This window comes from Paramisgurnus dabryanus, chromosome 13 (genome assembly GCF_030506205.2).
Source record: "Paramisgurnus dabryanus chromosome 13, PD_genome_1.1, whole genome shotgun sequence".
NCBI lineage: Eukaryota > Metazoa > Chordata > Actinopteri > Cypriniformes > Cobitidae > Paramisgurnus > Paramisgurnus dabryanus.
Window position 1 is genome coordinate 25,895,551 of NC_133349.1, and position 23,320 is coordinate 25,918,870.

Sequence of the window (23,320 nt, forward strand, 5' to 3'; positions counted from 1 at the left end):
TATAACTCTGTTACATCTAGCTAGTTTCATGACTATACACTTTAGTTTAGAGAAGAAACAGTTGTATGACCATAGGGTTGCTTGATTTCAAAGGTTTTAACTATGAGGCCAACTAGTGGTGCAAGCATACAATTTTTTTTGTGTTGCCTCAGACTGTGGTCTTACATCAGCGTATCAAATCTGGTTAAAAAATCTCTTTTCGTTGCGAAGTTATAACCATTTATGTGTAAAAAACACAAAATTTAAAGGTAATTTTTCGTTTTTTGCAATTTTCGGCCATTTGTGATGAAAATTTTAATATAACTCCAAAAGAACTTTTTGTTCAGAAGGTAATGCAATGTTCTTCCTATGGTGTTTTCGAGTCGATCAGAACAACGCTCGCGGAGATATTCGGGTGTGTTTTTAAGTGCTATTTTGATGCACAGAGCTAAGCGTAAGGCGAAACCTGGCATGTTTGGTATCGTTGGACTCGGCAACTATTCAGGACTTCAATGAAACAAGTCTCGTAAAAATACGTTGATCAGAGCCAAAGTTATAGGCATGTAAAGCACATGTCTGACCACTAGGTGGCGCTGCAACGAAACTGTGCATGCACCCTTAGTTCCTGACTGGCATCTCAAGTACCAAGTGTCGTGTCAATAGGCCTAAGTTTGGTGAAGATACAGCCTAAAATCTGTTTTTTTTTTGCGTGTCATTACAGTTTTGGAAAGGTGCTAGAACACATTTACAGTGTACTACTGAATCATATCGAATGAAACATGAATTACAATCATGTCAGGGTACAAAAGAAAGCTTTCCAATATTTTCATCAACATGTTTCAACAGCATCTGTCTGACAACAGAGTAACAAACACACACTAGTACATCATAAGTACTGCCTGACAGCTCTCTATTAATTTCCCTATCAACACCTCTCACTCTGTACAGAGACAAAAACACACCTAAACAAACAGCTTTAAAAGCAAGCACACAGACTTCTTCTTCAAAAGAATACATCTCACTATTACTATAGTTACACTTACAACATCTATAATAGTGCTTGGCATTTCATAGTCTCAAAGGGCTTTTGTTGTTTATTGTGATATAAAATATGCATTTCTAAATCGAATATTATTAAATCTGGTTAAGACATTTCTGAGCACTTTATAGACATCTCAAAATGTTTTCACAGCAAAATCTTTTAAGGATGGGTTTTCAAGAAGACTGTAATGCAGGAGAGTACTCTGGGTACTATACTGTAGGCTACAAGTACAAAAACAAAATTAATGCAGTATACGTCATGTAACAGCATTGACCACTTGTAAGCTGTTTAAGTGCAACTTAACCAGATTTTTTCCTGCCCTGCGCATAAGAGATTTTTTAACTGGAAAACCACCTCTGAAACAACAGAATGTCCATAATATGCCTACATGTATTTTTTGAAGACCTTGATAGGCATAACAAAAGCCAGGTCAAATGGACATATTGGATACACCCCTGTCCATTGCATGTAGAAACAAATCATGCTGCATTGCAGAAACACTTTTATACTTTAAAAGTGCTGTATAAATAGCCACTGACTTCTATATCTATTCAGTATAATTTAATAACATTTTAATGCCTTAATTTAGCACCTCACTACAGGAAATTCCCATAAGGTTGCACATTGTGACGCACATCTGACGTGCTGGTTTGGGAAACGGGCGTTTTTACACCGTAAAACAATAAACGACGTAATTTAATACAACCTTAAGAGCACGATTTGCAATGTTATCGGGAAACCCATCCCCAGTCTGTTAAATCCGCGAACTCAATGCACCAGACAGAGAGGAAACTCCATCACATTGACTCAGATGCAATACTGACATCTGCTGGGTTTAACACTAACTGTAAAACATATGCATGTGTATGGTAGTAAATTTTTTTAAGTATCTGTACTTTATCAGAGTGTTTTTCTTTTACTTCACTTACGTTACATTCTGAAGCATATCTCACACTTTTTACTCCACTAAGCTAAGCCTACATTTCATATTAATTTCATGTATATTTCATAATTACGTAAAAAATATTTGATGAAAGTAAATAAAACATTACCCTCAGTACAAGTAAGAAATTACTATTTTTAATCTAGCCTACTAGGTCCTGTTCTGTGTTCCCGCTTTTGTACTTTTATTTTGAAGTTGAAGTTCTGTATTCTATGCACCTTTAGTTTGTCTTTTAGTTCCTGTGCTTCTTTTGTCGTCCATGTTTGTAGTTCTTTTGTTCTTTGATTCTCGTATGATTGTTTCTCCAGGTGTGTCTTGTTATTTTGTTAACGCCTTTGTCATGTCAGTCGTTGTTTGGCGTAGCGTTTGTTCAAAGTTTCCTTGTCACCGTTCGAGGTATACGGTTGAAAATGTACTTGAGCAAAATTACTTTACATATTTGTTGGTGTGAAGACTTTTAGATTTGACTTTTAGAAATAAACCTGTACTGAGAACCTGAAATGAAAAGGTTGACTCTATGTGATTGATTATAAGTCTTCAGGTTATATAATATTAGTGAAAAATCTGTGTTGCACAAATCTATAAAAGGCACACTGTTATATCATCTTAAAGAGGTGTACAATTTTAATATCTTATTGTTTACAGTGGAAAACATAAAGCAGACTGGTTTAAAACCAGCAGTCCCATACGGCAAAAACTATATTTGCTGAAATATATTTTGGAATATGTTTACAAAAATATATTTACACCAATATATATTTTTGGCCATTTTTTGTATATTTTGAAATAAAATAAATATATTTAAAGCATTTAATTATATATATATATATATATATATAGCCCTCTACATACAGTATTTCAAACCAAGGAAATATATGAAGAGTTTTGTTCCAAAACGCAATAAATCCATTTGGATTAATTTTGGTAAAGACGTGTTTTCTATACCAAGAAAGTGATAAGATGAAAACCACTAAGTCCATGTGTATTCAACGTGCCGCCATTTTTGTTTACAATGTGTGGAATGGTGCCCTGTGATTGGTTAAGCGGTTTTATTTCGTTCTGCAGTGAAGGAGGACTGGCGATTGTCACAGTTTGGAAAAAAGGTAGAAAAGATAACATAATAACATGGCGGTTATTGGATTTTGCGTAAAATTAAGAATTTACTTTTGTAATACTGACCTGATACAATACTGATTTTGGCGGTAACATTTTTTTTTCTTTTAATAGCGTTTATCGCGTTTTGGAACCAAACTCTTCATATTCACGTCGCTTTGAAAGAAAAACTTTGTTTATGTTACAAAAGTTTTAAAAATAACAGGTTTGAATAGATTAAAATTTTATATAGCCTATTTTCAACTACAAAAATATACTTAATACAATTAACTTGTATTAAGCATACATTTAAAATATATTTTGTAAGAATAAATTACAAAATAAAACAATCACTGTTTTAGGTGGAATGCAATTTATTGTCAATGTTGATACATCCATCCAAACATACACTACTTTTGTTTAATACACCAGAGTCAAACATTTGCTAAAGAGGCATAAGAACTGTCCATCACAGAAGATTAGAGAATAGATCTCAAACTTTTCGGAGTGCCACCCCCCTTTGTGTAAGGTGCATCCCTTAGCACCCCGTCCCCACAAAAAAATTAATGACATAAAACAATCTCAAACCTTAAAATTCGAATTAAACACAACATATTAAATGATACAATAGTGTTATATTTTTCTGAGGTTTGATTACAGATAATTTATGATAATGTATTTGATAAAATGTCATAAACCGGGGCCCTTGCACCATCTTGTGCACCCTAGTTTGGGGACAACTGACACAAATTGTGATGTGTTTTTAGAAAAAGAAATGAAATAAGAAATTAGCCTATAGAACTAGTGAGCAAAGCCAAAGTGAAAAAACTTTTAGGCGTTATGCAGTAATAAAGCTGTAAACTTAATACTCTATTTAGAAGAAAACACATTTTTCATTTACATTTATGCATTTGGCAGACGCTTTTATCCAAAGACACTTGCAGAGCATTCAACAGTAAACAGCCTTTCATTTTTTGATATGTGTTTGAATTGAACACATGACTTGCGATGCTCTAGCTACAGAAATCGAGAAATAGAAATTCAGATAGTCTTCATGTGTCTTAAAAAACAGATTTCAGACACATTTTTAAGTGCAGAACACCACAACAGTGTGTTTGTGGAAAACACAGCAAGGGTCACAGGCTCACAAAACAGGTACACCCGCACATAAACACCCATGCTCACACGTGTAAACACTGGCAATAAATACAATAATGAATAACAGCAGACTGAAGCAAAGACAGTGTGGTTAACAGGAGTGATGCAGACTCAACATCAAACATCCATCACAGAGATCAGTGGTGCAGTTTCTGCAGCAGCTCTGATGCCAGCTCACTGATGTGACACCAGGCCTCCTGAACATGACGTGACTCTGTAGTACGGGCACAGATTGCGAAACGCAACACAAATGTGCCTGCCAACTGACATGGTACCAGATGAATCTTGCGTGCGTTGTTGATCCTCTTCAACAGCTTTTCGTTTAATTCATTGGAGCCCTGTATAGGGTTTGAAACAGACTTTCTGTAAATACTCACTGACCTTGACGATTAAGTCCTATGAATACATGATGACGTGTTTAGCATTGAATAGTAATTTTTTGTGACGCAGTCTGTTAAAACCAATCTATACATTTTTTTATGATTTATCACATAAAATCATAAAAACATTCTGTGAAAATATTGCTTTGATATCTTCAATATTGACTGGGTATGGTCATGGCAAACATTGAAATCAGTGTAAAATTAGTAATTGATACTCCAAATATCATCATTAGATTATGAGACTTTAGCATCCTTATCACCTAATTTAATTGTTTTATAAATGCATTACTTTGAATTTGAATTGTGAAAAGCTAAATTGTAATTATAAAATCTTTACTTGGAAATGCACATGAAAATGAACATATTGTTAAGTTTATTCCTCAATTACCTAATATTGGTTTATAAAATAAATGTCATTTATAAAAAAATATTATTTCAAATAAGTGCTATAAAAGACACGCATTCTGCTCTTGATAGTAACAACATCATTTGTGTATTTGGGGATCTGGGGATATTAAAATAAGTATCCTACAATTTTCCATAGTTAACCACATCTCAGATGCAATCTCTTATAACTACCGGAAGATGTTTGCTTTGTGTGGTGTTTATTGTTTTACCTTGAGTCTAAAGCAGACGAGACCCAGCACAACATCAGCACAGATCTCAAAGCGTTGATCCGCTCTCACAAAACCCTCAAACTCTTTGGCCAGTCCTACATGCTGAAACAATATGAACACATTACATTAGACATGAGATAAAAAGCATTTTATCTAGACATATATGGATGATTATATAATTGCAGGTACGTTTGGTGTCCAAATGACTACATTATTCAAATAAATTACAAATGAACCCATTTGAAAAACACATACAAAATTACTTTTTTGTTTAATCTTTAGTATTTCATATTAATCAGAATAATGAACAATTATTTTATGAATCAAACTTTTCAAACATAGAAGAAATATCTGGAGTCTTGTTGTTTGTTTTTTGTGTCCCATGGGAAAAAAATCTTCTACTTAAGGTGCCAAAAGGCTTGTATAAATAAATGTCAATATCACACCAGCAGGGGGCGATCTGTTATTAAAAATGAGAAACTTGTCCAGATCAGTGACAAAACATGTAATAAATATGTATAGCCGATCTTCCTTTACTATTGAATTTATTAATCCAATCATGTGTTTTAATTATGTTATCATTATGTAATGTAATAATTATATGTCCAACAGTTAGAAGATGACAACTAAACCTGATACAAATCATTTCTTACTGAAGAAAGTAAGCTGAACATAATGTTCTCTAATGATCATTAATAGATTATAAATATGAATATATTGGAAATCATACATTGCAGCATAATATTGAGTATAACATTACAAAAGAGATCTTAACAGGTTTTAGTAATAATTATGACCCCAAAAACAGCAACAATTGTACAACTCTAAACCAAAATGTCCTTAAAATCATACAACACTCCATATTTATTAGCATTGCAAGCAAACCCATGTAAGTCTTGCACATGCCATATTTCTAGCTCAGCAAATATACAATCTATATCAAATAGCAAAAACCTAATGAAGATATAAGACACTGACTGGTTTGTGTCAAACCATATGAACTGTAGAGTTAAATAAGATTGGCAGGGCTAACCTGATTGACAGCATGGGTTATGAGCAGTTACCTTGCGGATATAAGCCTGCAGACCTTTGAGTCCGTACATCCGGAACACAAACCACATCTTCAGCGAGCGAAACCTGCGACCTAATGGGATCTGCCAGTGCTAAAGAAAGATGGGATGCATTATGACATGTGAACATGTGTACAAATAAATACATGAAGTACACACTTCTATAAAAACCAGTGAACTACTGTGTGTATATAATTTTATCCATGGTTCTTAGTAGTCATTTATTTTAAAAGCAGTAAACCATTGCATCAGTCCAAATTTCGGTGATTTCACTACACCTAAGATAAAGTACCTTTGGTTATATTTACTGTAAAGTACAGCCTTAAGTTACTTTTAGTTGCTTTTTCACAATCATGGCAATAAAAATATAATAAAAGAGACTTATTTGAATAAACAAGTTGATTTAAGTGATATTATATCTGTTTTATACACATACATATTTTGAATGAAGTATACTTACTCTATAATCTGTGACAAGTCCTATGAATAAAGAAGAGAGTTCAGATTTCAGTCATTTGACATGTAATAAAATTGTAATAACATTAAACACCATTTCAAAAAAAAATTCAATAAAGTACCCAAAAATGAAAATTATGTCATAATTTAAACACACTCGTGTTGTTACAAACCTTATATGTCTTCATTCTGATGAACACAAAGACATTTATAAAGGTTTGTAACAATTTGACGGGGGAGCAAATAATGACAGAATTTTAATTTTTGGGTGAACTGTCCCTTTAAGATAAAATTTCAATTTTGTGTATAATGCACATTGAATAGAAAAACACACAGATGATTATTTATATAGCAAACTATATGTTGTTTAGTTTATTTTTTTTGCGTCTGACCAAGACTGTTGTTAATTCAATCAGGAAGTTGTTCATTGTGGAAATGGCTTCAAGGTGTGTGTGTGTGTGTGTGTGTGTGCGTGCGTGTAGTGGGTTGAGAGAAAGGGCTGCTCTTTTGTCTTTCTGTCAGCACAATCGTCTGCACAGCTGCACGCTGCCCACAGCTTTTGTTTAGTCATGTTTAAATGGCCGACATACAACAGGCAGCTCATTGGTTGACAGGTGTGAGGAAACGACATATAAAGGAAAGAAATGGATTTTCTGATGTGACCATTTGATATACACATTGGTTTATATAAAGTATTTGGACAAATAAAATATCAAAGTATCAATAATGACACATTTTTTACAACTGAGTTTATATTTCTGGTACCCGTCATTATTAATGGATGTAGCATATTTAACGTTTAAAATACTTAATGCAATTCAAGATAGCCTTACAAATACAAATCTCTCGGTTGCATATTATGTTATAAAATAGGAGATTTTAAGTGTGGCTTATATATGTTTTGGGCCCACTTTATTTGACATACTTTACTTATTTGACATGATTAAACACATACGGCTGTGTGTAAGTGTAGGGTGTCAGAAAGCCGTTGTTTACTCTCACATGCAGAGAGAGGCTTACAGCAAATACAGTACAGTCAAGCATTAATCTAATGAAACTCTCTGTGTGACGCAGAACATGTGTTTGTACACAGCGTCATGTTTCATTTATAAACATCCTATTCACTATTTCAATCTTTTATTCATCTCACTGTTTATAAAATGAGTACATGTCAGTATATTATATATTTCATCAAACAAAATGCGTAGTGTCCTGTGTTTAGTATGGTGCTAAGCTGTATTTGGTCACCTGACTCTTGGTGATCATGCTTCAGATAAAGAGGCTCCATCTTAAATGCTCCGATGATGTCTGATCTTTTCTTTACCCTGCACACAGAGAAATTCAATTGTGTAAATCAATTTGTTTTGCTTTTATCTTTTTATCTGTGCTGTGTTTTTGTCTTAATTTGTCCTGTAGCAATTTCCCTTATTTCCAAACCAAATTTCTCCCTAGGGAGACAAATAAAGAGACTTTGACTTTGACTTTGACTTTTAAATCATGAGGGATTTAAACAAGAAATATTGATGATTCCACTCTGTTTCACAATATGGGCACTATACAAATATATTAAATTGTTACTTTTTTAAGTTTCCTGACATTTTTACAGTGTTATCAAGAGTGACTATTAATTTATTATTTATTAATTAATTTTTTTACTATCAGTCTTTAAAAAAATAAAATGCAGCATTTTTGTCAAATCAACATTATGTTTTTGTTACTTTAACTTAAAAAAGTTAAACAATTTCAACTGTTGTTATGTCAACTTATAGCAAGTCAAAACTTAAAATAGTACACTGTAAAAAAAGAATATGCTGGATTTACTTAAAAATATAGTGCATCATTTTAACATCCACTTTTTATGTAAGTTTGACTTGAAATTTTAAGCAGTTGCATAAATGCATAAAAAATGGGTGCAAAAATTATGAACTATATTTTGAAGTAAATCCAGCCTTTATATTTTTTTACGGTGTAGGTTGAATTAACTTGCAAAACCAAGTTGTTTTAACTTGATGCTGCATTTACAGTGTAGAGATGCCGCAACAGATATTGATATTTTAAAAACCATATTCTGAGAGATGGCACTAGGTTTGATATTGTGTTTCTAATGCAGTGTAATTCCTAAAGTATGATTTTGTGTATTTTGTGAAAGTGTATCTATGTACAGTATATCAGTGTCAACAGTGTGAACCCTGTCTTTAATGTTCTCTTTATATAAATAAGCAGGCATTTATTTGCCTGATGTTGAGAGAAAGGCAGCTGGGACTATTTCTGCGGATAAAGCTGAATTATAGCATCTTTAAGCAGAGAGAAACTAGAGGGTCAGAGGACACAGTGACTCTAGACAACTTACCACATTGTAGAGCAATCAAAGTTGACAAGAAGCCATTTATGAGGATTGAAGTTGAAGGAATCTGCAAACTAAAGTCAAACGTTTAAAGTGAATATCTAAAGTAAGATTAGTGTTACATAACATTTACACATATGCATTTGGCAGTATTCAAAATTATTTTTTATCTGTGTTTCATGATGGAACCCATGACCTTTGCCATGCTGGTTTAGCTTTAAGGTGGCAGTATACTGGTTTAAGCTGGTGCTCCCCAGCCTGGCAAAGTTGGTCAAGCTAGTGGGTCAGCTGGTCTTCCAGCTTAAAATGTGACCAAAAACACAGTTAAATCAGCTTGCTACACCAGCTCACCTGGTTTTAGCTATTTATTCAGTAGGCAGTAGGCATACCAGCTTAGTTTGAGGAAGTTTATGTATCTGGCAGATGCTTTAATCCAAAACTATTTACAGTAACTTTATACCCATAAGTACAGTGTATGACACAAGGCAATGGTCAGAAACTACATCGCTCTGAGGTGATATTTCGATGTCATTAATATTAAGCCCGAGTGACAGAACAAGGTCAAATGTATGCTTACGAGTATGCGTGGGCACTGTCACGTTTTGTCTAATATTGAGAGAATTCAGAATATCCATAAACGCCCATCCTAATGCATCTTTTGGGTTATCCACATGGATATTAAAATCACCAACGATAAGAGCTTTATCTACATTGACTACAAGTTCAGACAGGAAATCTGCTATTTCTTTAAGGAAATCTGCGTGGTGGCCCAGAGGTCTATAGATTGTAGCTAAGGCAAAAGAAAGCTGTTTGTTGTTGCGATCAGTTATTTCCATATTTAACAACATTAGTTCAAATGATTTAAATTTTAGTTCAGCTTTTTGGGTTACTTTAAAAGTTTTGTTGTATATTGTAGCTACACCACCCCCTCTCCCCTTTAATCGAGGTTCGTGCTTATAATTGTAGTCTTGTGGGGTGGATTCGTTTAAACTGAGGAAAACTAGGGTCACATATGGACATTTTTAGGTTAACTGTAACCAACAGTTGGGTTTGTACATACATGTATTTTAATTGGAAAACAATTTATGATTTGTCTGTCACCTACACTGCCAATGATGGTCATGAGATAAAATTGTCCTTAGCTGCCACACTTTCAAAAAATATACCTTTGCACCTAAAGATTTCATACTATTATCTTGGTACATATTGGTACCAAATGTATATTTCTGTATATACAGTAAATGGTGCATATTAGTATCTTTTCAAAGGGTACTGCCCCAGTGCTAGCTCGAGCAAATTTTTTACCTTTTTTTCTGACAGTGTGCTTATTGGCAGGGTTTGTAACATACTTAACTGACACCAAAGCATATTATATTTCAAAATCAGCTGTCCAATGAGCATTCAAAGGAAAACGCTATCTCATAGCTAATCTTTTTGCTCGCTATCTGCTTTCCAATATCCTCTCCATCTGCTGCAATAAAGCAGACACTGGCATGATATTGCGATTGTTTCTATCCTGGGTCTGTCTGTATTTCACTTCCTGGTAACCAACATCACTCAGGAAACAGCAGCCCACGTCATTAAGGTCAATGATAAAGACCAAAGTCTTTACAGGGAAGCGCAGGCACGGTTATTGTTTGAAGTTCATGCTAATAAACAGTGATATTTCTTTAGCGAGGAAAAATAGGAACTTATCTAAAGGTCTTTCTCTGCCTCAGGAAATTACTTTACCCTTATCATTGTGACACCCAGCCGGGCGCAACGACAACTCAAAGGGACGATTGAGGATCTCTCATATCCCGATGATGCCAGAAGACATCGCTCATGCCGGCTCACATCATCTGTGACATTTAAATATTTTCATTCGCCTGCACATGACTTCGCACACATTGGTTCCTAAGTAGCAGGATCAATAGATAGACCAGCCTATGATTGCTTTCAGGCCTACAACAGTGCCTTGTGTGGAGTACGTTTTTGAGGATTGTGATTTGAGTATTGTCTCACCTCAATGCCGTTCAACAAAGGCCTGAACTCAGGACAGATAAATGCACTGCCAGCATACGCAGCATCAATGTGCATCCAGATATTCTCCGCTTTACCTGAGATATAAAAGCAATGACAGTGTCAACAGTTTTAAACTGCATAATTATTTTAAATCCACAAATAAGTCACAACATTAAATTATGAAACATCTTACAAATAGGACCAAGCTCAGTGATGCAGTCAAATGCACAGGATGGTGTCGTTCCCAACGTTGCACAAAACTACAAAAAAAAAAAACATATAGAAAATTAAACGGATGAATCATTATGTCTCAATTTTAAAAATTAATGCTGTGTTGTCCTAACAATACAGATAAATCAATCCAGACATTGTTTTATCCTTAACCAGAATGTGAAACATGATTTGTTCTTGCTTGGTTTGTCATTACACAAAGATTTTTCTAACACGCATGTCTGCTGGATGAGCCCGGGGCTAATTTGACTAATGTGATTCAGAAAACAGGCTCTCCAAACAGCATTATAGCCATCATGAAGACCGAAGGGGAGACAGGTTCAGAGAAAGAGCAGAAACAAATGGCCAATTTCATCTCATTTCTCTCTTTCAAGCTCTCTATAACAGTCTGAGTAACTGCTTTCCTTTCACAAAACTGTTCAACAGATTGTATGATTTTGCTTTATCACAGTATATATGTACAATTGCTTGATGTACTAATAGTGAGGTATAGCCTCATTAAATTGAAATGCTAAGAATGAAATTAAAGTTAAGGAAAAATGGGAATTTGATGAGCTTTGTTTGTGATAAGTGTCCCGGTCTGTGAAAACATAAAATCATGCTACATAACGTACATTCTGTGAAAATATAGCATTGATGACTTTAATATTGACTGAGAAAGGTCATGACAAAGATTGAAGTCTATTAATTAAAGACTAATTATTAAATTATAAGATTTATTCTGGATTTACAGACACTGTCAGAAAAAAATGGTCCCTAGTTGTCACCAGGCAGTACCCTTTTAAAAGTGCACATTTGGACCTACAGTAAAGAGATCATATTACCAAAGAATAAATAGGCCAGTAGTATATCAAAGGTACATATTGGTATACCAAATGTATGCATATCTGTACCTCAATGGAACATTTTAGTACCTTTCCAAAGAGTACCGTCCCAGTAATAGCTTGGGACCAATTTTTGACTTTTTTTGACAGTGCATGGTCACATATTGTCTCCAAACAAATTAGTCATGTTGTGTACAGTACATACAAAAAATGGTACGAGTCCTGCAGCTCTGTCCTCTTGTAGAGCCCTTTGTAAGGCATCTCCTCGCACAGCAAATTTACTGTTTGTGGAAATTTTCTTCATTGTCACTCCAGCGATCAGCCCTGCTCTCTCAACTGATGAATGAGCCTGAAATGACAACAAAAACACTACAGTTTTCACCCCAAAAATGGAATCTTGATTCAAGATTGAATTTCCACAGATATGTCTAATTCATGCACCATAAAAAAATCTTTGCTGCCTTAATTTTTTGATGAATCAACTCAGATTTACAAGTCATGTCAACTTACTATTATTTATCTTGACAAGAGATGAGTTGCTAGTGGCGGCTCGTGACTGCTCTTCCGAGGGGCGCAGATTCAAAATATGTGTTCGGAGTGTCATGTGTGTTGCTTGTGTTTTCAAAATATGTGTTCTGCAGCAGGCACTTATTTTGACAAGACACGTGATGCACACAGAATCACGCGACGCGCCGAACACATACTTTGAAATTACGAACCACACACATGATGGGCTACATACATGTTGTGACGAACTTCGCATCAAGCGCCCTCGAAAAAAGTACATTTTTAAGTTAAACCAACTCATCTCTAGTTCAGATAAATAATAGTAAGCTGAAATTACTTTAAAAAAATTAAGGCAGCAAAGAATTTTTTACACGCTACCAAATATTTATACCCTACTACTCATTCCTAAAATACTTAAGAATTTTTGGAAACTTAGAAAAGTAAGTTACCTGGTTGCCCTAAGATTTTGAGTTAATTCAACTTAAAAATATTAGTAAACTCAAAAAAAGTTAAAGTCGCCATGAAACGGAAGTAGGGTTTGCCTTATTTTCCACGTGGTGACATATAGACGGTTTCATTGGACGCACGTGATACACGTCTGGATCCGAACCTTACTTCCGGTTTCGTTTTTTTAATGGTCTGACTAGTTACTAAACTGATCTCTTGAACGAATGCCTCGTCAAAAATAACAAATGTTTTGGTTTCCTAGGTAATCTATGTGTTGTTTTTTTGCTTGTTATATAAATAAACTACGTTTAAAGAACTTTGTTGTTATTTATTCTTAGCGGAGTTTACCGGAAGTTACGTGCGGACCGTGACAGCCGCTTGTTTATATTGTTACTGCTGAAACGGTCTATATACGAGTGAAGCCTGAAATGAAATAAGGCAGGGCTAGATTTGAATTTGTCCATCAAGATTTGAATGGATCAATTAAAGTTGGGTCGTGTTGCTAATTGCTAATCGCAGCAATCTTCTCCCGGACCCCGCCCACCTGCCATGACCTGAAGTAAAGAGAGATTGTTTTGACGAGGGGAGGAGATTTGAGACTCTTTCCCCAACATTGACAAGTTATCTTGTCAATTAAGAAAAAACATTTGCATGATAAAACGTGTTCCTGGTGAGTTTTTTTTATGGTTATCTGTAATATCGCTCTTACAAAAATGCCATTATTTCAGTTTTTTGCTAAAAAAAATATTTTTGAAGAAAAATACCCACATTTAAGAGTTTATAACAGGGGCGCTAGACCCCTTTTACTGGGGCACGTGCCCCAGTGTAAATCTTTTGTGCCCCGGTGTAAATCTCAAGTTTAAATTTTAGCAGTTAACTAGTGTATTCCTTTACAAAGACAATCGCGGCAAAAACGGATCTTTATGCAAAGTAGTTACGCAATTTAGGCTGCGACGAAGCAGTCGCATTGACGCGTGCACCCATGTATCCATGGACGCGCGCGTTTGCGTTCACCGCGCACAACCGCATTCAAAAGGTGACGCCACGCGAGTGCTTATGAAAGCATAACGAAACTAAAGTAAGTTTCTAAATAATAATGCTAATCTTATTTTGACTCGATCATTATTGGCTTATGTAGATGTACATCAGAAATGTTTTGTGCAAAGCAGGGAAAGGGAAGCAGAAAGGATAGATGATAAGTTTAAGGGAGTTAAGACAAACTCCTCACCCTGTCAGGTCTCAAACATTAGAGGAAAAATCTCAGGAAAACCTCTTATCAACTCTATAGAATTGCATCGTTGCTGAGAAAATCAACAGATGGATGTGTTATACTGTTCTGTATTTTGAGATATGAAATTAATATTTAGTTTACTAATATTTAACTCTAGGACTAGGACACTATAAACAGTTAGCAGTAACTGTGACTGAGATTATTTAGTATAGCAGTCATAAAATTACTGGTTTCTTAAAATATTCTTGTAAAAAGAAGTTATTAATCATTGCTATCATTGTATAATGTAGAAAATATTTCTCTGCTGCCATTATTTCCAAACATTTTATGCCATTTATGCCTCCAAACATGTTAATAATGTTAGGTATGATGAAGATTACACTTGTGTATATGTATCTTCCGCAGTTACTGTTGCACTGTAGAATAGTGGGTTAAGCAAATGACATTGTATAGTGTTGCACACTTCTCGCACACAGCAGGCTTTCAAAAAAAATGAGCAAAAAATTGGGGGCCTGTGCCCCAGTAGAGCTTTATGTCTAGCAACGCCCCTGGTTTATAAGCAGAAAAAATATATAGATACGATGAAACAGTTTTTTGTTGTTTATTGTTTGTTTGAAAGCAGAGGGTCTGCTCTTTCATTTGATATAATTGTATGTTTGTTTATTTATTTTTTGAAGAAAATTTTCCTGGAAGGCATTTTGTGAAACTTTTGTGAAAATCACAAAAAATTCTGGTGGGCAACTTTTCAAAAAATGTCTGGCAGGGAAGGAGTTAGATTATAGATTATTAGGGCACATTAATTTAAAAAGTCATTTGTTAAAAAAACCTACAATATTCCAAAATAAATGATTTTGGTTTTATTTTCATGGCAACTTTAAAATTTTATATTTTTAAGTTGAATTACCTCAAAAAATGAAGGCAACCAGGTAACATAAGTTTTGTACCAAAATGTTTTTTACAATGTAGTGACCAGTCTAGGTTTAATGTACTTATGCAGCCGTCTCCTGAATTTCTTGTCTCACCTGGTCAGAGGAGTAAGCAACTAGTTTGGATATGATGTCTGTCTCGGATCGGTCGGGCTGGTCAGACTTGATGAGTCTGATGATTCTGGAGCGAGCTGCCAGAAGAGCTACGAGTGTGGCTTCACTGGCAGTGCCCTGTATAAACACACAGCACATTATTTATCTTTAGATATAAAATTCTTTATATATAATATATTTATCATTAAATTAAGTTCATTTGTTGTTTGTTTCTATTTCTGTCTAAATATATCATCTTTACTTTTCCTCTTTTATTTATATTACATTTTAAACATTTACACACAACAGTACAACATGCTTTTGTTTAAAGTGTGAAAACCAATCCAACAGCTGATCTAATGGCTACAATATACCGAGTGGCTCGTCTCAACTGGAAAATATTTCATAATTTCCTTCATCTTGAATATTGCACTAAGCCAAACAACATCGATCAATAAAGCGTGATGTTGCTCAGGTATTGTAAATGCAGTGATGAATTTTCATCAGCTCTCCGGCTCTGTTCTCAATGAGTGAATGAGAAGAATCCACCCGAAAGCCCTTAACACAGATCACATCTTCTCATTGTGAAGCACGAGCTGTCTTTGATCTCTATCCACGGGCGTATGGTATGGTGAACACCCACATTACCAATTACTCCCTTTTATTTATGATATAACCTGAAAACTACAGACATACTTATCTGGCAATCCAAGAATCAAATCGACACCTCAGTGACCATTTTTTGACCACAGTGTAGTTTCAAACACTTTCAAATAGATTTTTATGCAGAGGTTTAATGCAATGTCTTTATTTATATGACGTACAATTGAATTTTGTGCACAATAATGCTCAATTATCTTTTCTAAAGATCTTCCACCTGTTTCTCCCTCCCCACTCTGCCCACCTTTACTGAGACGCATCGCAAACAAAACCCACAAACTCCCTCATTAGTGCGTGCTATCATTTTAAATGATGCTGCCTGTTGCCATAGTGAGCTCACTGAAAAGCCCTCGGACAAAACCATACAGGAGGAGGACACACACACTCCAAGCGTCCCTAATGACAGGGCATCAAACCGCCTGTCACCAGTGGGCTTTCCGTGCATTGTGCATCCTGACGCTCTTTCCGAACGGCCACAGCTGCTCGACCGCTGCATCTATAGTGATGAAATGAACACAAACCGCTCTCGACTCACGCTCGGCCTACTCGTGTGTGGCTGACGTCTTAAGAGCCAATTTCTACAGGACGTAACAACAAGGATAAATCAATGACAAACAAATTTGACGGTGTTCACAAAATTGTCTATAAACAATGTCTGAGCACAGGCGGCATTAAAGTGGTTTCAGATGTCACCTGGATAAACATCTTGTTTGAAGGGGCAATTGTCAGAATTTTAATTTGTATATTTTTTCCAAAACACGTATTGTGCACAGATAAAGGTTAAATAACTACAAACGTCATGTTAGACAACAAGGTTTTAGGTGAATGATCTTACCTGGATGACTCCTCCACCTCTGCCCTCTGTGCCAGCGAGAAAATCATCTGGTAGCTTCAGCATCTTTCCCAGCCAGTCCAGCATCACTGTTTCCAACTCTGTACAGGCCGGACTCGCTGCCTACAGTGTAAAACAATCAAAACAAGCGCTGACAATAAGGTCATACCAGAAAGAGAGAGTATAAAATGGATAGATGGATGGAAAAACATACCCAAGAGAATCCAATGCAACCAATTGCCCCACACAACATATCTGCCAGCATTGCAGGAAAAGAGTTGGCAGTAGGGAAATACGCATAAAAGTATGGGCTGTGCCAATGAGTCACCTGAAATAGTGCCATAAACATACATTTAAAAAAACATTCATTTCAAATAAATCTTTAATAACCTTGAAAAGAAAATGACTTTTACTGTAAGTCTATTTTTATTTTAAATATAAACATTTACATTCATGCTTTTGGTAGACGCTTTTATCCCAAACCACTTACAGCTGATGCAAGGTAGAATTTTTTTGCATTAGCATTTTTTTTTAGTATGTTTGTTCCCTGGGGATCGAACCTTTGACCTTTGTGATGTTAAAGCATTGCTCTACTTGAGCTACTGTACAGGGACATATAAATTAAACAGTAACTTAGTGTAAAACATAAGGACTACAGTAATCTACTGTAAAAAAATGTAGATCAGTAAATCATATCAATTTAAATGTTTTTAGTCAGTAAGTCAGTATAAGTGATATGTTTCTTTAACTTAACAAATTACGTTAAACATTTTTTACATGTTTTTTGTTGAATTTACTTGCAAACCAAGTTGATTAAAAGATGCAGCATTTATTACAGTATTAGATCAGTTGTACTTTTGTTCACCTTGGCTTTTTTGGAAATTTAGGGACTATGACTGCAGAATCAGTGACATCTGGGATTTTTCACTGACAACATTAAATGAAATTATGAAGGTTAAGTGAGATTATTCCATGTGTTCGGTGAAGGAAAGTGCTTGAGGCGTTGTGGTTTTTCCCCTCTCTTACTGGATTTTCCGATTGTGAGTCATTTATTAGCCCTAACACAACACTTCAAGCACTTTTAAAAGGGAAAATCAATCTGATTGGACACAGAGTGAATGTTAACACTTTAAATGAATTAAAAGTGTTCCTCTGAATTAAGTGGGTGGGAGAGGCGTTTCTTTGACCCCAGCTTAGAGTTTACTGATTAATATATAACTTTTAGATTTCAGTACAGAAAGAAATGAACTTTAAACTTGTCTAAACGTGGAGGGTAAAATGTCTGTATCTGGATAAGATATACTATACTTAACAATGCGTGATCATCATATTTGTAGTAGGATAAGTTACATATTTGTCACATATCAATTAATTGATAACTTTCATTTTTGTTTGCAAAGTTTAAGACCTGTGTTGCGATTCATAATAGTTTAATTGCATAAAAGCTATAAACTGTAGTTATGTGATATACAGTATTTTATAAACAAGTGAAATATGAGGGATTTTATTGATGTTATATTTATGAATAAAAGTGATTACCAGCTTTTCTTTGGCAATACTTGTTCGTATGTAGAAACAGACTGACTGTTTTTGGCAGGTACTTTATATCTTCTTTTTGTTGGTTAGAAATACCAATTTTAGATTTTTTTGACATAAAGGCTTAACCTTAAAAGTTTATAAACAGAAGTTTTGCTGTCTATAATAGAATTGCAGCATGATATCTGAGATGCTTCCTGCCAACTATGGTACTTATAATATAATACTTCCTGCCTACACGCTTACTTTAAAGTGTGTCTTATACTTTAACTGCACAAAAAAAAAAAAAATCGGATAAATAGGGTTATTTTTTGAAACCATAGTAATTTTACCGCATCTTATCACAAGTAAGACTTTTTACAGCATGTGTACAATGTATCAGTCAAAAACCTAATGTATGATTGGGTTAAAAATGGACAAACCCAACCACTGGGTTATAAATTAAGATATGCTGGGTTGTTTGAACCCATGGTTAAAGGTGATAGGGATTCTTCAGCAGAATAGTAAAGAATTTTTTTTTGATAAAATCGTGCTCATTTTGTCCAGTAAATCTTCTTACACTTAATGCAACTTACAAAATAAATGGCCAGAGGTTGAGTATATTAACAGAAAAAAAAAGTTTTTAAAGGGCACCTACTGTATTATGCAAAAAAGTGTGTTGGCAGTGTGTGAGTATAACAACCTTACAATAAAAAAAATCAACTCTCTATTTCTTTTTAAATTTCCATTAAATCAAAACCTTTTAATTCTCATTAGACTTGCTGTTTTGAGTATCTTGTGAATGTGACATCACAAAAACAAAGCCACATCCTCTGACTGACTACAGTAAAGTTTTTCTAAATATGTTAGCATGCTGTAGTGCTAATGTGGCTAAAGATACTACTGTCCCAGGCTGTATTGATAGAAATCAGACCTATTTTTAACCAAAAGCTCTCACTGTCTGTTGGCAAGGGAGTGAGGAGCTGTAGCTCGTTTGCATTTAAAGGTACACACATTTTGCTCCCACCCAAATATGGGCATTTTGGACATGCAATAATAAATGATCTGTGGGGTATTTTGAGCTGAAACTTCACAGACACATTCTAGACACACCTGAGACTTATATTACATCTTGTAAAAGGGGCCCTTTAAGTGAACTACCACTTCAAGATTTATTTGTCGCCTTGCATTGATACTGACTCACCCCTGGCATGATCACCCTCTCAATGTCTTTGACCACATCCTCATAACTCTCTGGCTCCTCCGGTGCCTCCTCAGGAATCAGTGATTTCAAATATCCAGGCTCCACATCAGGATAAACCTGTCTCTTCTCAATGTTCTCTAAATAATCGGCCACGTAATCCACCATCTCTTTCCCACGCCTTCTGAATTCAGCAGCATCCATCTTCTTGTCTGTGGAGAGGTTTGGAGAGTCGGTCAGTGTGGAGATTTGGTCTATATGATGGTCCTCTCAATGAGGAGAGAAATCATGATACTGGAGTTGTTTGCATTATCATTGTGACTTAGAGTATCTATCAACAGAAATCTAGGGTCAAATGTTTAAGATATGAAATTGTTGAGCAAATAAACTCAACCAAGTACAATCTGAACCACTTGCTTGAGTGATTATCCCCATTAAATGTAAATGATCTCCTCACTAGATTGTAAAATTGCACAATATGAATGACAGTATACTGTGAGATATATGACACTAAATCATGAGGTCTATGGATCTTGCTATCAAAGACCATGTGCATGTCATTTCAAATGTGTGAATTTGAAAAAGGAGAAAGTAAATGCTGTTAATTTTGACAAACTCTTCAACTAATAAAGCTAATGAAAAAGTTATACACATTTGTATACAGTTATGGTTATGTTTATTCTCCTCACATTGCTTACTGGACGCTTTGAGGTTATTTTGGGATTTCCGCCTGGATTTGGCCTACCCATATTCAAAAGCTTCCCATACCTACATGCAGAGGTTTACATACAAAAGTTTGGTATCATTTTACAGGAAACCCTTTGAAATTACATAAAACACTGTTGAAAGTGCTCAACATTGTTGTATGTGTTGTCAGTCCTCTAATAAACACAAATATAAAAGGCGGTTTTTGATTGTTTTTCTGAAGTCTGTATTTGAAAGTGTATAACTCTGGTCCTGAGTGGTAACGAAACCTGCAGAAAGTTTTGTTTGATCCCAGCAAATGTCAGCTTACAGAGGAAACAGGAAAAAAAGAAAAAGGAGGAATAATAAAAAATTTCATTCAATTTCTGCCTAAAACATTTGAAGTGTTTCCATAACCACATATTATTTTACAGAAAACTCTTTGAGATTACATAAAAAGCTGCTGTTTGTGACAAATATTATTATTTATGTTTTCTTTTTTTATGTTGTAAACACTGTCTTTGAAAGTGTATAACTCTGGTTCTGTGTGCTCTAGCAGACAGTTCTGGTTGTTACCAGCAGCAGACAGTAAACACCCCCCCCAAAAAAGAATGAACTCTTTAGCATGTCGCATTCAAAAGTTATTCTCATTTTACTGAAGGGTGTGAAAATACCTTTTTCATATAAAAGTAATTTGTTTTGTTTTGCACATATAATAAAAAGCAAGGGATTATTAATGAACACAACCAAAGAAAATGCTGTGAATGGACTCCGAGGCAGTCCACACTCAAGTTTCACATAAATTTACAAAATACCATTTTTTACCTCATTATTCATTCGACGATTGTTGGATATGTGATGATAAAGAAACAAATAGTGTAAATTAAGTGTAAATGACTTTTTTTACAGTAAAATATATGTCAAAGTGATGCATATCTGCAGAAAGTAGAGATTCATATGTGGTACTGTGTCCATGACAGGCCATTAAATATTAAAGGAATCTTTTATATTAAGTAATAATAAGTTATTTTGGACCCGGTACAGGGTCCGCAGCGTTTAAGAAGTTTTAAATGAGAGAGTTTTATTTAAAGTAAATATAAGACAGACTACAGTATCACTGTAACAAAATTGCTGTATTTGTGCATTTGTTTGTCAGTAACTTACTGTAGATTTAAATTTATTTACTGGTTTGCTCAAAGTTAAATGAACATTAAACATTAGCAAGTCTTTTTCTTTACAGAATAAAACTATAAAATAACAGACTCATGCAAAGCATTCTGGAAACCAAAAATCAACTTTTTTTCTTAAGATTTTGGTTCCTAGAATGCTTTGCATGAGTCTGTTATTTTATAGTTTTATTCTGTAAAGACAAAGACTTGCTTATGTTTAATGTTTATTTACCTTCGAACAAACTGTTGCCAGTAAATAACATGCATTTAAATCTACAGTAAGTTACTGGCAAAAAGCTGCTAGTAATACTGTCATTTCTACAATAAATTTTAACAGTGTATCAATAAGACTTCTGAAAGATATCTGTGCAGGGTTAATAAGAGTGACTGCTAATTATTTCTACGCATGTAACACATAAATCCCTTAACCCTAATCCACATAATACAAATGGATTGAGGTGTGCGTGTGTGCGTGTGTGTGTGTGTGTGTGCGTGTGTGTGTGTGTGTGTGTGTGTGTGTGTGTGTGTGTGTGTGTGTGTGTGTGTGTGTGTGTGTGTGTGTGTGTGTGTGTGTGTGTGTGTGTGCACGTGAAAAACTCAACTACAATGTAGCCGATCTCTTTGATTGCATAGTACCATAAAAGATTTTTATCTTTACATGCACACACAGATACACAGACAATTGATCTCTAAATAAAGACATACTGAGTAGACTTACAAAGACTAAACATGACATACTTTTGCATACCAAATTGTGCCTGAAATTAGGTTTTGTATTTGTCAAATTTAGTCATACAAAGTTAACAAGACAAATATTCCCTTGAAGTACAGCTAAGTCATCCTACCCTAAACACACACTTGTGATTATAGTAAAAAAAAAGCTTTATTAACTCTTAAATAAGTTATAGTCCAGATTACAAAGCACATGCAGCATATTCTTGACAAATTCTGTAGACAAAAACTTGAATCACATGTAATGATTTACAAAAGCATGTGCAATAAATATGCCATAAAGATACAAGTACTGACATTTTTCTTGAAATGGCACCCTTAATTAAGTATAGACAATCCACCTCAGCTGTCATTTTGTGTCATCAACCTGACAAAATCACATGTCCTGAAACAATATAGAGTCCTGCATTTGCACCTTGCTCGTACCTGGACTGTATTCAACAAGTGTTGCTCATAAAGTATTATCTGACTCTTACTCACAGTGTCAGAGATGTCTTCCCTCTCGCCAGTGTTCAAACGCTTTTGCTTTCTTTCAAACAAACATAGATAAACACACAAACACACACAGAGCAAAGCAGAGTGATGTCGAGCAGCAGGAAAAGCCTGGGGGTTTATCAGCCCTGCTACCATTCAGACCAGCCAATCAGAGCGAAGCTTTCATTGACAATGACACACACGGGCACGGCAGGAGTTAATGAAAAACTATTCACTTTCCACACATATACACACACACACACACACACACACACACACACACACTCAATATGCAAAAAGTGCACATACTCATAATTATCATATTGCTTTACAATCATAATACTGTAGTAACTGTACTGTAGTAAATTAGTTGATATGTCACACGTGGAATAACTCACGCAGATTATTATGGTTTTACCTGGTTAGCTGTCATTACTGATAAACTGTGGCGTCTGTAACATTTACAGCTATTTCATATTAAAATGACTCATCAATCGACCAATAATCTATTGTAAAGTTAGTCATAAGATTTAAATTAGATCACACCTTTATCTCACACATCTGGAATAAATTAGCTTCTGATCCAAATCTGCATTATGATATTAAAATATATTACAGAATCTGAGTCAAAGCTCAGCGATTGCACTGCATTAAATGTTTATGTTTGCTTTTGCATTTTACCTGTTAGTATCATTTTACTGTTGTA

The 23,320-nt window shown here is 34.9% G+C and overlaps 1 protein-coding gene across 1 annotated transcript; it reads right to left on the minus strand.

Annotated features, from left to right (window-relative positions):
- Positions 1–3,671: 3,671 nt before the first annotated feature.
- Positions 3,672–22,773, minus strand: ddc (dopa decarboxylase). The gene is made up of 14 exons (XM_065246222.2): positions 22,621–22,773; positions 19,559–19,767; positions 17,054–17,167; positions 16,843–16,962; positions 15,351–15,485; positions 12,349–12,492; positions 11,282–11,348; positions 11,089–11,183; positions 9,091–9,158; positions 7,989–8,065; positions 6,745–6,764; positions 6,279–6,377; positions 5,215–5,316; positions 3,672–4,552 (listed from the first exon to the last, which is right to left on the minus strand). The coding sequence occupies exons 2-14, from the start codon at positions 19,757–19,759 to the stop codon at positions 4,352–4,354; spliced, it is 1,443 nt and encodes a 480-aa protein (XP_065102294.2). The 5' UTR covers positions 19,760–19,767; positions 22,621–22,773; the 3' UTR covers positions 3,672–4,351.
- Positions 22,774–23,320: the final 547 nt, after the last annotated feature.